Source organism: Bubalus kerabau, chromosome 14, assembly GCF_029407905.1.
Source record: "Bubalus kerabau isolate K-KA32 ecotype Philippines breed swamp buffalo chromosome 14, PCC_UOA_SB_1v2, whole genome shotgun sequence".
Taxonomy (NCBI): Eukaryota; Metazoa; Chordata; class Mammalia; order Artiodactyla; family Bovidae; genus Bubalus; species Bubalus kerabau.
Window position 1 is genome coordinate 21219340 of NC_073637.1, and position 14576 is coordinate 21233915.

General features: G+C 45.6%; 1 protein-coding gene and 1 long non-coding RNA gene across 3 annotated transcripts in view; one reads left to right on the forward strand and one right to left on the reverse strand.

The window, feature by feature from the left end:
* SPIDR (scaffold protein involved in DNA repair) overlaps positions 1-14576 on the reverse strand; it is a 280562-nt gene that overhangs the window by 39127 nt on the left and 226859 nt on the right. Inside the window, exon 11 of one of the 2 annotated variants that reach the window (XM_055545939.1) lies at positions 3152-3292. The exons of the other annotated variant lie outside the window; for it this stretch is intronic. Coding sequence (XP_055401914.1) covers positions 3152-3292 — 141 coding nt within the window. The remainder of the gene's footprint in view (positions 1-3151; positions 3293-14576) is intronic. 2 annotated transcript variants of the gene reach the window in all.
* On the forward strand, positions 5283-8555 carry LOC129626662 (uncharacterized). Its single transcript, XR_008702137.1, has 3 exons — positions 5283-5609; positions 6765-6861; positions 7653-8555. It is a non-coding gene; the product is annotated as an uncharacterized LOC129626662 (long non-coding RNA).

Genomic DNA, 14576 nt, shown 5'->3' on the forward strand with positions numbered 1-14576 from the left:
ACAGATAACATCTTACCAATTTGAGGAGAAATTTTCTATTTGCAAGATCAAGATATCTCAACATTCTCACTCACTGCTTTCAGGAAATCTTCTGAGATCAAATATTTAAGACCTCATCACTTAAAGCAACAACCGCCCCAGTCCTTGGGCAGGTCTAGTCTTCAGTTCAAAGGGAGGCAATTCAAGGTCAAAGACCATGTAAGTTGCTTCCTCATCATGGTCATCACTCAGGCAGACTCGTCTGTATACAGTGAGGGCTGACTAAACAACAGTCTTCAGTACATTACTCTCAAAGTGCCACTGAAAAAAATCTAAACAAATTAGTACCTTATAAACTAATACTGTACTTTAGACGGGTTAGTAGCTTTGGTTTTAACAAGTTGGGACATAAGTACTAGCAGGATTTTGAATTGAAAGAGGTTCCCCTCCCCTGCAAAAATGTTGCTATTGTGTTTTCTATATTTCTATGGTTAACATATTTCAGAAAAGTTCTATTTTCCCTCAGTATTGATATATCACATAAAAATAAGATCACCTACTAATCAGCAATAAAAAGATAAAGCTCATACCCAGAATTAGGACATCAAAGTAAAGTGAGTTTTCAGCCTATCTGACCTCTACACCATTGCAGAGGCCACCTGGGAGAACAAAGGTCAGGGGACACGCCTGTCCCTGGACAAACAGCCTGAGTCCTGGGGAAGAAGAGAGCAGGGCAGGGGTGGGCTCAGCAGTGCTACTTGAAAGGGTCTTTGCCATTACATCCAGGCTATTTTCCTGACTCTTCTCACTTTAACTGGTCAGTAGGGACACAAAACACCAAAAATGTGTCAGAGAAACAGAAAAGACGGCTGTTTTTGTTCAACCATTCCAAGGGGGGAAGGTGAACAGGGTGGGGTACCCTGTACAGGGGCCCAGCGCCGAGGCCATCAGTCCACCCAAAGCTGCCACTATGACGGTGGACCACCAGGAGCTAAAATTTAAAAGACTCCATGACTTAGCCCAAACAAAAAACTACCTTCAAACTGGCAAAGAAGCAGCTTTCTATATTAGATATTGGAGTTATATAATTACAATTAATCATTTTAGCTTGAATTCTGGGAAGTAAGTCTATTTTGTTAAGGTTTATGAGAAATATATTTTGTTAAGGTTTATGAGTTGCTACGAAACACAATAATTTAGGGGAAAAAAGAGACAATTTTTGTTTACTGGGCCATGGATGGATGACTGGCAGTGGGTGATGTCACTAATAGGCAATTATAACATTCAGCATTCCAAAACTATTAAATAATTTGTTTTGAAGAAATATAGCTTCCAAAAGAACAAAAAGACAATCTATTTGGATGGTTACATGTGAAAGTAAAGTTAAATACATAAGATAAAGAAATTAATTCCAACCTAAAAAGAAGTATCAACTATTTCAACAGCAACCCACCCCATTATTCTTGCCTGGAAAATCCCATGGACAAAGGAGCCTAGGGGGCTATAGTCCATGGGGTGGCAAAGAGTAGGACATGACTCAGCAACTAAATGACATTTAGTCAAATTTTAGTTCAACTTAAAAATGGAGTGGGTTCCAAAAGTTTGTCTGTAAACAAATTATTTAGATTACTCAGTGCATTTCCTACAGAAAAAAATGTGTCCTATGGCAACGCTGTAGACAGCAGTATACCTCCAGTGCACCTCACAAGAACCCGACTGAATGTCAGGCACACAGATGGTTCTGTGGCCTCATGGTAAAGAGCAGGTGCTTCATGGAGCCAGAGCCCCTGGGCCCCAGGCTCTGTCAGTCCCCGGGAGCACGGCCCTGGAGGCGAGTCCCGCCTTCACCAGCAGGAAGTGAGTCCCCAGGAGCAGCCCCTTGGCCTGTAGCACTCCAGGAGATCCTCCAGCTGGAGGGGCTCCATTGAGATGAACATGACGCAGAGCCCCATGTACCTGGTGTGTGGTGGCGACGGGGGGAACTGTGCTGAGTGCACCTCTAGGAGGTCTACACGGGGCCAGTGGAGTTACTGCCGTCAGGCTAATGTCAGGGCAACACCTCGCTTACCACAATTACACACGGTCTTTCCAGATGCTTGTGATTCTGAAACCAAGGGCTAAATGGGGTTCAACTTCATAAGGACAAGGTTCATGCGGCCCAGTTGGGCTTTCCAAATATCTGGGCAATGCTGTGCCTAACCTATAAGGCAATTACATTATAATACAGCCACCTTTCCACAAACAGGAGGAAGCATCTGTTACAAGACAAATGTGCATGGATCAACGCAGGGCTCACAGGGGATCTGTCCTTCAGGAAAGCAGGGTCCTGGGTGGAGCCACTGCTCACCTGCCCGGTGCCATGTGAAAGACAGATGAGGCACAGAGCCAGGATGGGGAGAGCGGACTGTGGATGGAGGTCAGGCGGAGGAATGCTCGGCAATGCTCAAAGTTTAGGAAGACCACAGCAGATGGCTGCGGTGCAGACCACCGGCTTCCAACCTGCTCCAAGTCGGACCGCATGTGCGCATGATGGGCTTGCCCTCCCTCAGACAGTGTGACAAGCTCAGACGTTACTCCAGCAAAACACCGACATCAAGACCTATGATGACATGCTGTTTGAGGAAAGAGGCTCCAATGAGAAATCCCCAAATTCACTGTTTACAATTCTCTACATGACTGGATAGTTCCATTAAAAATGTTCTTCTTTCCCCTAATTCAAGACTAAGATGATTACTGGAATAGAACAATGAACCGCTGGGCCGGATCCATGTACCATTCCTACCCAAAACAGCATCGAGGGTGAGGTGCCATGCAACTCGACAAAAAATATGCTTTCTTGCCATGGAAAGCAAAAAACATGGCAAAATAAGAGTTTTGAAATGCCTTTTCACAAAGTTGTATTTTCATTTATATAAACTGACTCATGCAAAGCTACCTTATTAGTATAGATAGTATATAGAAAAAACTTTAGAATTAAAAGACACATATATAGCATTTTTAATCCTAATCTTAATAAAATTGTGAATCACTAAACTTGCAACATTATTTCTGTTGTCACTTATACTGTTTCTCTCAGAAATACTTTATGAGCTTAACCCAACTCCCAGCCTTGTTTTAGAGGCAAACTTTCGGGCCTAGTTTGTCTTTAAAAGTAAAAGTACAGATGCCTCACCTTGCTCTGGTGACCTTCTGCAGAACCTTCATGCCTGACAGCCTGCAGCACTTCCCCTCCAGCTGCCTGTCTTTCAGGATGCCGCCCTCCAAGCGCACCTCACTGAAGAGTCCAAGGGCATCTTGCACAAGAAGGCAGACTCTACGAAAAAGCATCCATATTTGCTCTTTAGGAAACAGGTTTTGATTGGGTACAGAGACCAGAACTTCCTTCTCCTTCAACAGAAATCCACTGTAGGCATCTTCCCAAATAGGTGAACCAGGATAAATGAACAATACTGAACTAAAACATGCACTTCTTAGATTTGTACAAGCAGGTGTGTGGACCACCACCCACAGAAAACAGTAGGAGACAGAATTCTCTTCAGGAAGATAACCACGCCCTAACCCCAGTGTGCTTTACAAGAGCACACTGAGACCACCTTTCAAATCAAGTATTTTACCATTGCTAGACACAGAGTAGCCCCTTTCCCTTGTTTACCCTGTCTGCCATAACAGAAACATTTATGTTTCGTATGGATGCTCAACACTGAGCCACGGTCTCTCATGATCCTGTCCTGTTTGGAGCAGCCTGCCGAGTGAAGGCAGGGATGAAGACAGCACACACTTCCGTGTTACACCTATCCTGTGGTTTTGTCCCAACCATTCTGCAATGCAGAGCCTCTAGGAGGGAAGCCCTTCGGTTTGCCCTGACTTGCTCCTCTGCTCCTAGTCTAACTCAGGCTGAGGCAGGGCCGAGTGACCAGGCTCCATCTGCCAGCTGTGAGAGGGCAGGGCAGGGGATCCTACACCCACTCTCATGCCCTCGGTCGCCTGACCGACCCCTGGAGCATTTCACACTGCTCTGTATTACTGTTAACACATATGAAGTCAAGATGTAGACAAAAACCTCCATGGATCTGCTTTTTTTTTTTTTAATTGGAGGCTAATTACTTTACAGTATTGTAGTGGTTTTTGCCATACATAGACATGAATCAGCCATGGGTGTACATGTGTTCCCCATCCTGAACTCCCCTCCCACCTCCCTCCCCATCCCATCCCTCAGGGTCATCCCAGTGCACTGGCCCTGAGCGCCCTGTCACATGCATTGAACCTGGACTGGCAATCTATTTCACATTTATGATGATATACATGTTTCAATGCTTCTCTCAAATCATCCTACCCTCGCCTTCTCCCACAGAGTCCAAAAGGATCTGCTTTTTAAGACTATAATTTTTTTTCTTAATTGGAGGATACTTGCTTTACAATGTTGTGTTTGTTTCTGCCATGCAACAATGGGAATCAGCCGTAAGTGTTTATATATCCCTTCCCTCTGGAGCCTCCCTCCCCACCCCACCCCACCCAACCCCACTAGGTGATCACAGAGCACTGGGTTGATCTCCTCGGGGCACACAGCAACTTCCCACTAGCTATCTACTCTGCATATGGTAATGTACATATTTCAATCCTACCTGAAACTAGAGAGAATTTCTGACTGCTTATGTTGAGAAGGGGGAGGTGGGGAACTGGATCCTACCCTTGCCTTAAACCTGCTCTGACGTTTGCCCATGTCACAGATGACCCAGGAAGGGTGCTCCTGTTTATTCTTCTGCCTGGAGTCCGTCCTGCCTTGGGTGGGGAGGGAGGCACTCAGGGCCCCCTACTACTCTCCTCACCATGTTCACACCCAGCACACACACCCTCCCGCCTTGCTCTGCTCTCACAGGCAGCTTTGTCCCCATGGCCCACGGGGACGGGAGCCAGGCGGTCAGCACACTCTCAGTGGGAGCAGGCTGAGGAGCACACAGGAGCCCCAAGCACTACACTTGTTTCCTGCTCCTGACCAGCAATCTCCAAAAACCACTGCAGGTCTGCACAGAAAAGGCCCTCGATCAACTTGTTTTTCCTGAATCAAGAGGTGTTTCCCATAAATTACATCACATTCAGGGAACACAAACGCCTTCACAGGGAGGCAGTACCCTGGGGGTGACTGCAGTAGCTGGAATGTTCTCACTGTAAGGAGATGGCGGGGAGTAAGCTCTGGGGCTGTGAGCAGGAAGGGCGCTCCGGCTGGCACAGGGACGGCACCAGGAGTCTGTCCTGCCTTGGGGGGAGGGAGGGGCGCTCAGGGCAGTTTTTAGAACACAGTTCTCTGTACAGCCCGTGCTCCACCTCCATCTGTCTGTGACTAGACTGCGCATGGCTGTGCTTGCTGTTTTAGATGGTGTTTTTCTTTGTGGCCAATGGATGGAAAGTACAATCAGTTCCTGTAATTCATCAATCCTAATGGAGTTTACTATTCACAACACTTCTAAGGAGGTTCACGTTACCATCTGGTCTGTGCATAAGGAAAGCGTCCACCTCCCAGCCCCGATGCTCTTTTTGCATCATCTTCTCTGACTGCCCTCGAATGTCTTCAGTGCAACAGTGAACAGAGGCAGTGACACGGCATCCTCACTGTGTTCTTGGTGTTAAAGAAAGTATGTATCCTCAATTTTTTTTTTTTTTTTTTTTGGTGGTAGATATTCTTCATCAGGTTAAAGATTCCTAGTTTACTGAGAAAGTTTAAAAATCATGAATGGGTCTTAGAGCTTATAAAATGCATTTTTCATAGTCAAAGAAAAGACTGTATGTTTTCATCTCCTTTACTAATGTGGTAAATGACAATGACAGTTTACCAAGTATGAAACCAATTTTTTACTCCCAAGAAAGAGCAAGGATTCTGCTGTGTATTCAGACTTGTTATCTATACCCATGAGCGATATGGACCTTTTAATTTTCTCTCTCAGATTTGGTATCAGGATTCTTTATATCAGCTTCATATAATGAGCTGACAGGAATTCCTTTTTCATGTGAAAACTTTGTATAAGACTTGAGTCATATGTTTTTCGACACATGACTTTGAAAGGATTTAGTAATAAAATGACTTCGCTATCATGCTTTCTTTACCTGGGAAGACTTTAACTCTCAATTTCTTGAATAATAGTTGAACTTTGGGGGATTTTCTGGTAAGTTATATTTTTCTAGGGGTTTATCCATTTTGTTTACATTTTCAAGTTTATTAGCATAAAGATAGAATAATACCCTCTCACTGCATCTCTAACTGATGGGGCTGATCCTCATATCTTCCCTTTTCAGTTGTGCTTATTTATATCTTCTCTTCTCTCTTTATGAGTTTTTCATTCAATTATTATTAATCATTTCAAAGAACCAACTCTTGGCTTTGTTTACTCAGTTCATGTCATTAATTTCTACCCTTATGCTTATAATCTCCTTCCTTCTATTTTCTTGGTATTTATCCTATTATTTTTAAATTGCTTTTTATGTTAGAGCCTTGGCTTATTTAATTTTGAACCTCCTTTCTAAAGTGAGCTTAGACTATAACATTTCTTCTAAGTATCAAATTAATGATATCACATAAAATTTGATATTTAGTATTTTTACGATTATTTATCAGTTCCAGGTATTTTTAAATTTCCATTATTATTTCTTCTTTGATCCAGGAATTATTTGGAAGTATTTAAAATTTTTTTCTATAAGGATTGAAAGTGCACATATTTTTGTCATTAACTCTAATTTAATTGTACTACAGTGAAAGAATATGCTCTCTGATAATGGTTCTCTTACATTTGTAGAGATCTGCTGTATGGCCTAGCACACAATCACTTTTTAAGACAATATCAACCAAGAAGAATGGACATGCTCTAGTTGTTAAAGGTGGTTTTGTATGAGGTCTGTAAGTCAAGTTACTTAAGTGTATTTTTCAAGTCTTGTGTTCCTTCACTAACTTTTTTTGTCTGCCTCACTGACTAGTTATTCGATTAGCTATCTATTGCTACATAGCAAGTCATTCTACAAGTTAGAAGCTTAAAATAACAAACATTACTTTTTTTGAGTGGGCATGGGTTAGAAATGCATCATCTTGACAGTGGGTGGTGGGTGCCAGGCCCTGTTCCATGGGCACCATTTTATCCTTAGACGGCCTCTGAGGGTGTGATTATTCCCACCCTCACTCAGCATACAGAGAACTGAAGATCAGAAGATTTTCGGGTCTTGCCCAAGACCACATAATGTTACATAAGAGAACTCTTAACAATAAGATAAAATGAACATATAAACATATTTAACATAAATCTCTTTTTAAATGTACAAAAGTAGGAAATTACCAGGCTAAGAAATTAGCCAGAAATGGAGCTAAACTCCTTATTTCAAGACAGGTAAACCCGAAGAACACACAGTGGGAGTGAGGAGCAAAGCAGAGAACGGCAGCCCGCAGCAGCGTGTGGGCTCAAAAACCGTGCTGACGCGTGGCTCTGCACCCGCTGCGGCAGCCACGCAGGCTGCTGAGACTTCAAATGCGGCTAACGTGGGCGAGGAGCTGAATTTTAAGTTTTACCTAACTGTAATTAGTTTAAATGTAAACAGCCACATATGGCAGCACAGTCTAAAGGCATAACAATTAGAGTATCCGAAAAACTATAAATATTATACTTAATAATCAGCTAATCAACCTTTACGTACAGATGTGAAAGTTGGATCATAAAGAAAGCTGAGCACGGAAGAATTGATGCTTTCAAACTGTGGTGCTGGAGAAGACTCTTGAGAGTCCCTTAGACAGCCAGGAGATCAAACCAGTCAATCCTAAAGGAAATCAACACTGAATTTTCATTGGAAGGACTGATGCTGAAGTTCCAATACTTTCTGTACCTGATGCAAAGAGCTGACTCATTGGAAAAGACCCCGATGCTTGTAAAGATTGAGGGCAGGAGGAGGAAGAGGCAACAGAGGATGAGACGGTTGGATGGCAACACTGACTTAATGGACATGAGTTTGAGCAAACTCCAGAAGACACTGAAGGACAGGGGAGCCTGGCATGCTGCAGTTCATGGGGTCGCAAAGAGTCAGACATTACTTAGCAATCAAATTATGTTTTACCAAACATTAATATTCAAATATATTAATAGGTATTCCTTGAAAATCATCACCAAAATGTTGCTAGCGATAATTTTTCTAAATTTACTTTGTCAGATCTACAGAGGAAAAAATACACCAAAATCGTATATAATTATTACTGTGTTCAATTTTCCTTGCAATACAGTATTTTATACCCAAGAACACCAGGAAACCCCTGTCCGCTCACCTAATGCACTACGGTTTCAGTCTGTTCAGGAGTGGTTATTTGGCAGGTGGAAACCAGAAGAATGCCCTATCTATCTTAAAGATACTAGTGTTAAATTTCCACACATGTGACTTTTTTTTAATATGCTGTGGCTATGAGACACTGATACTGGCTGTAAGAGTTGTCCATGGGTCAAGCAGCTGACTGTCCAGTGTGGGGACGGAGGCGGTGTGGAGGCCTGCAGGGCAGTGAGCTTTGCATCCACCTCTCCCCGTGGGTGCGCCGACTGCTCCTGAGCGCACCCCTCCTGTCTCTCAAGTCCGACAGCGATTCCTGGGCGGCCCTCGGCTCTTTCGCTGATGCTCTCTGTTACCTGCTCATGGCTCTGTCATCTGCCTGAAGCACTCTGTGAACTGCTCTCCCAGATCCCGTTCCCTTCACTCTTGGGCACCACCTCCCTCTGGGCAGTGCCCCTCTGCCTGCACGGATGCCTCTGCCCCAGCATGGGTGCTGGTGGGCGCGGGCCTTCTGGGCGAGCCTCTCACCCTGGGGGTGAGCTAGGGGAGGTACTCTTGGCCCCCCACACTTGGGGTGGAGCCTCTCAACAGAGGCCTGGGGATGAGGGATGTGGTGGACAGCCCTCCTAGAGGGAGACCGAGTGCTGGACTGGGCACTGTCTGTGCCCCTGGAGCAGAGCTTAGAGCAGGAGCAGCTGGCAGGAAGTAGGTCAGGGCTCAAGAGCCACAGACTCACTGTTCTTACTGAGACATAGTAGGTTTCCATGATTCCACAGATGGAATGTCCTCCATCTGCTGTGTGCCCTTAGGACAATTTCCAAAAGCTCAAATGATTGTTGTTCAGTTTCTGCAGCTACAATGCTTGTGTGCGAGGGGAGAGTCCACCGTGCACAGTGCACTGCTACTCCAGAAGCTGGTTCTTATCTGACTCTGCAACTCACATCCTCGCCAAACAAAGACCCTCTGGACAGCCAGCATGTGCCAGGCTCTTCAGCCGTTATTTGTGAGTTATAAGAGTATTTAGAAACTCTCTGAGTTCGCAGACTTAAGTGTGACTTGTTCTTTTTTCCTTAAAAGACATCTTGACTTGTGTGAACACAAGAAATGAGCCAAATGCAAAATTACTGGGTCAGATGCAGGAGTGCTTGACGCAGAGAGGCCTTGAGGGCTGTAGAGTCACTAACAGTGGCACGAACACGCTCATCCCCGTGCCCCGAACAGTGCCCCAGCCTCGAAGGGTTTCTTGTGTGCTAAGAACGGCGGGACTGCTGTGGGCCCAGGCCTGGGCAGGGCCCTCAGCTCCTCCCCAGGGCAAGGCCTGGCCCAAGCACACAGACGAGCACAGGCGCGGGACTGCTGGAGCCTGCGGCAAAGTGCTGGGGTGGAAGGGCCTGGCCAGGTGGTCGGGGAAGGCTTCTTCCAGGGCTGGTCTTGAAGCCTGTCCTGCACAGGGTTGACAGGAACACACTTAAGAGCAGGGCGCACAGCACACTCAAAAGCTGGGACAGCAACATGGGAGTTTTCCCATGTTCGACAAGTTGAGAGAAGGCCGGAAAATACTATGCAAGAACAAAGATAGAGGGAAAGTGGTCATAAGGGGAAAGATTACTTACTATTTGGGTATTCCCATGCATTATTCTTAATTTAAAATCAGTTATGTTTATGGAAACAGGGATGGAGGTAGAAATGTCACCCTGGTGGGCCGCTCTGGGGGCGGTGTGGAGCCGCAGCGAGCAGCCTGTGTAGGGTGGAGGGTTTGGGTCCAGGGCCAGGTGGGTCAATCACTGGCCCAGGACAGCCAGCATGCCCACCTCCTGCCACTGGGGACTAATGGGGATGCTGGGAGGGCTCAGACCAAATGCTTTTGTAGAAACACAGCCGCTGGCATGGGAGGTGGTTGTTTTAACAGAGAATGTTCGGAGCCCCAACCAGGATGCCAAGGACACCCAGTGACACCATGCCCCAGGCTGCAGGTGACTTTCATGCATGCTGAGCACTGATGCTGGGATCCCAAGCCTTGCCTGGGAGGTAAACTGCTGCTTTCAGACGTGGTCCACTTGGATAAACGTTGATAAATGCTGAAAACAGCACAGAGAAGATGTCTCCAGGGAGGAAGGGTTAAAGAGCCTGTCAGTCTGCCATTCAAAACTCTCCAAGAGTCTGGCAAGAGAATGCCACTTATCTCAGCTCAAGGTTCCACCCAAGCCTAAAAGACTGACCTTCACCAAGTAAACCCCTCCCCCGCTCTCATGGCTGTCAGCGCGTGGTGCCTGGCTGTGGGGGAGGGGCTCCTCTACCGCTGGAGACCTGCCCGGCTGCTGGGAGCTCTGCTCTGACCCTCACAATCCAGGTAACTCCAATCTGTTTGGCCCCTGGTGAAGAGCCTGCCCCTACTCTGCACCTAAGCATCTCGGTTTCCTTCACCCACCAGGCAAATCCAATTTGCTACCAGACAGAGCTGATTGACAGGAAGGTGGCATTCTCTGGTCAGGTATCAGCTCTCCTGAGTGGTAAGAGGTGTGAGCCCCTTTGTAAAAGGCCGATCTCCTGCGTGAAGGGCCCATAGGACAGCGACTGAGGCAGTGGAGAGGGCTCAGAAACAACGCCGTCCTCCCTGAAGCCAGCTCAGGAGGTGCCTCGGGTGCCGACCCCACCACCCGGGTCTGTTGTAAGGAAAGCGCCTCTCTGCTTGAGCAGTTGAAATCAATGACAAACCCTCGGTCGCCGCTCGCCTGGTCCCAGAGCCCTTGGCTGCAGTGCCTTGACTTTCTTGCATTCATGAGCCAGGAGGGTGAGGCTGGAGGAAGGGAGTAAAACTGCTGTGCTGCATAGCACCTGCCCAGCAACAAAATAACAGATAAGAGGTGCAGGGTTCAACCCCAGCCGTATCACCATGGAAGTATAAAGTCCACCTTGGAGTTAATGTTTGTCTTTAAGAATGCTTCTTTCTTTCCTTCTCTTATAGGCTGAATGTCTCATCATCTCATCATGCTAATTAAAGAACATTTAAAAAATTCTGAATGTGCATGTACTGTTAATCTGTGAAAGCAACAAAACAAGCATAAGGAAGAAGAAAAACAAAACTGTTGATTCATAGAGGGGGTTTCAGAGAGCCTATAATTTAATTTCTGAGGCTTCAAATGCCCCTTCCCAACTTTTCAAAAATATTTATTTTTCCCTCCTTTCATTCACTGGCTCTGCATCACAGACACAGAAGCAGAGTGGGAGAGAACCAGTGAGCGTGTGTGCACACGTGTGTCTGCGGATGCTCATGTTCCAAGGGAGAAGCAGATGAAGTGACATGTGGATGTTTACATGAGTCGTGGAAGCAGTTCTGAGCACTTCACTAAGAATTCCCGGAATCAGAGTCAGGTCCGGCTGCTCTATTCTAGGTCAGAGTCAACCAAAGCAGTCTCCGATCAACAACGGTCCTTCTCGCCACGTTATGATCCCTTACTAAACCCAATCTAAGAAATAAACAGAAGAAATTCCAGGATAAAGTGAGAAAAAAAGCAGGAAAGAGAGAAAGGGGAGGAGAGGTTGGGAGGGGAATTTGGACCCAGCCCGGGGCGGGGGCGGGTGGGGGTGCGGTGTGGGGTGGGGGGGCAGGGTTGGGGGGGTGCGTAGCACGAGGGGCAGGGCCTTTCCCAGCTCCAAGCCGCAAGCAGACGGGAAACCAGATACAGCAGGACACTGTGTCCTCCTGAAAAACAAGCAGACCGCGCTCCTAAAGTAAACAGTTAATCCTGCTGTTTATCTTTTCAACATGAGATGTTAGCAGGATGATCTCTACTGCACGGAAATGTGGTTTTATTCATCAGGAAAATCATATTTTCTCTTTGCTAAAATAAAAGTGTGACATGGAAACTTTCTAATATCAGTGAATAGGAAAGAATAACAACCTTTTTTTTTTTTCCTGCTAAACGTAACTAAAGCATGGCAAAAGTCCCGAGAAAGGCCTTTTCCACACTTTCACTTCCTCTTTATTTTCGGAAAATACTGCATTGGTGAAATTAACCAAACAATAAATCCTGCTGCAAGCTTGGTCTGAAGGAGGACACAAGTAACCAGGACATAACTGGAGTCCTGGACTTGGACCGCAGTCACCGCCCCTGGAGATGAGACCAGACTGGGCCAAGGCATGTCAGAAGAGGACATCTCACAGGCACAGAAGTCTGCCTCCAGAACAAGTTTTCAAAGAGACACAGCTCCTCTTACACATTTTGAAGTGAAATTCCCATGGACAGAGGTGTCAGTTCTGCCCCTTCCCCCAGTGGCACACTGTCCTAGGCCGACGACAGTAAGACATCACACCAGACACTCGTGGCTGCCATGCACCTGGGCTCAGGTCCCACCCATCCCGATGGTATCTGTGTGCCCGTGTGCCTGGTGCTGTGAAGTTCACCACTGTGGAGGTCCTGCACCCACCTCCACAAGGACCTCCCAAGGTCCTCCACAGGGACGCCTTGGCTGTCGTTTATCACCCACCTCCCTCCCCTCCCCTCCATCCCCAACATTTACAAACTGCTGATCTGTCCTCGGTTTCTATGATTTGGCCACTTTGAAATGTTATAAAAATGGAGTCATCTACTATAGGATCTTTGGATTGAACCTTTCCCCTCAGCACAGTGCCCTGAAAACAATCAGGCTGATATGCTTTGTATTTTTATAACAGCTTTACTGAGACCTAATTTACATGCCATAAAATTCACCCAAATAAAAATACTGTGGCAAAACACACATAAAATGTACAATTCCACCATTCTAAAGTGTACAATTCAGTGGCATTACGTACATACACGTGTTCTCCAACCACCAGCACTGTCTAGTCCCTGAACATTAGTCCAAAAGCCCCAAGCTGTCACAGGGCCTCCCTGCTCTCCCCTCCCCCAAATACACTGATCTACTTCCTCTCTATGGATCTGTCTGCTCTGAACATTTCACAGGAATGAAATCACGGAAGCTGTGGCCTTCTGAGACTGGCTTATTTCACACAGCATAACATTTTCAAGTCGCATCCAAGCTATATTAATAGGAAGTGCCAGTACTGAACTCCTGTTTATTGCTGAATAGTATTCCATTATATGCATACGTAACATTTTATTTATCCATCCACCGCTGATGGCCATTTGGGTTGTTTCCACATTCTTGCATAGTAATACTGCTATGAATGTCAGTGTACAAGTTACATAGATAATATGTTTTCAATTCTTTTGGGTTTATACTGAGGAGTACCTTTGCTAGATCATATGGTAATTTGAAGTTTAGATTTTTGAGGAACTGCCAGACTGTTTTCCAAAGTGGTTGCACTATTTTACCAGCCATTATGAGGGCTCCAGTTTCTCCACATCTTTGTTCAGTTCAGTTCAGTTGCTCAGTCATGTCTGACTCTTTGTGACCACATGGATTGCAGTACACCAGGCTTCCCTGTCCGTCACCAACTCCCAGAGCTTGCTCAAACTCGTGTCCATCGAGTCAGTAATGCCATCCAACCATCTCATCCTCTGTTGTCCCCTTCTCCTCCTGCCTTCAATCTTTCCCAGCATCAGGGTCTTTCCCGATGAGTCAGTTCTTTGCATCAGGTGGTCAAAGTATTGGAGCTTCAGCTTCATCATCAGTCCTTCCAATGAATATTCAGGATTGATTTCCTTTAGGATTGACTGGTTTGATCTCCTTGCAGTTCAAGAGACTCTCAAGAGTCTTCTCCAACACCACAGTTCAAAACCATCAATTCTTTGGCACTCAGCTTTCTTTATAGTCCAGCTCTCACATCCATATATGACCACTGGAAAAACCAGAGCTTTGACTAGACATACTTTTGTTGGCAAAGTAATGTCTCTGCTTTTTAATATGCTGTCTAGATTGGTCATAGCTTTTCTTCCAAGGAGCAAGTGTCCTTTAATTTCATGGCTGCAGTCACCATCTGCAGTGATTTTGGAGCCCAAAAAAATAAAGTTTGTTACTGTTTCCATTGTTTCCCCATCTATTTGCCATGAAGTGATGGGACCAGATGCCATGATCTTCATTTTTTGAATATTGAGCTTGAAGCCAACTTTTTCACTCTCCTGTTTCACTTTCATCAAGAGGCTCTTCAGTTCCTCTTCACTTTCTGCCATAAGGGTGGTGTTATCTGCATATCTGAGGTTATTGATATTTCTCCCGGCAATCTTGATTCCAGCTTGTGCGTCATTCAGCCTGGCATTTCTCATGATGTACTCTAAGGGTGCCTTTTCTAAATCCAGCTTGAATATCTGGAAGTTCATGGTTCACATACTGTTTAAGCCTGGCTTGGAGAATTTTAAGCATTACTT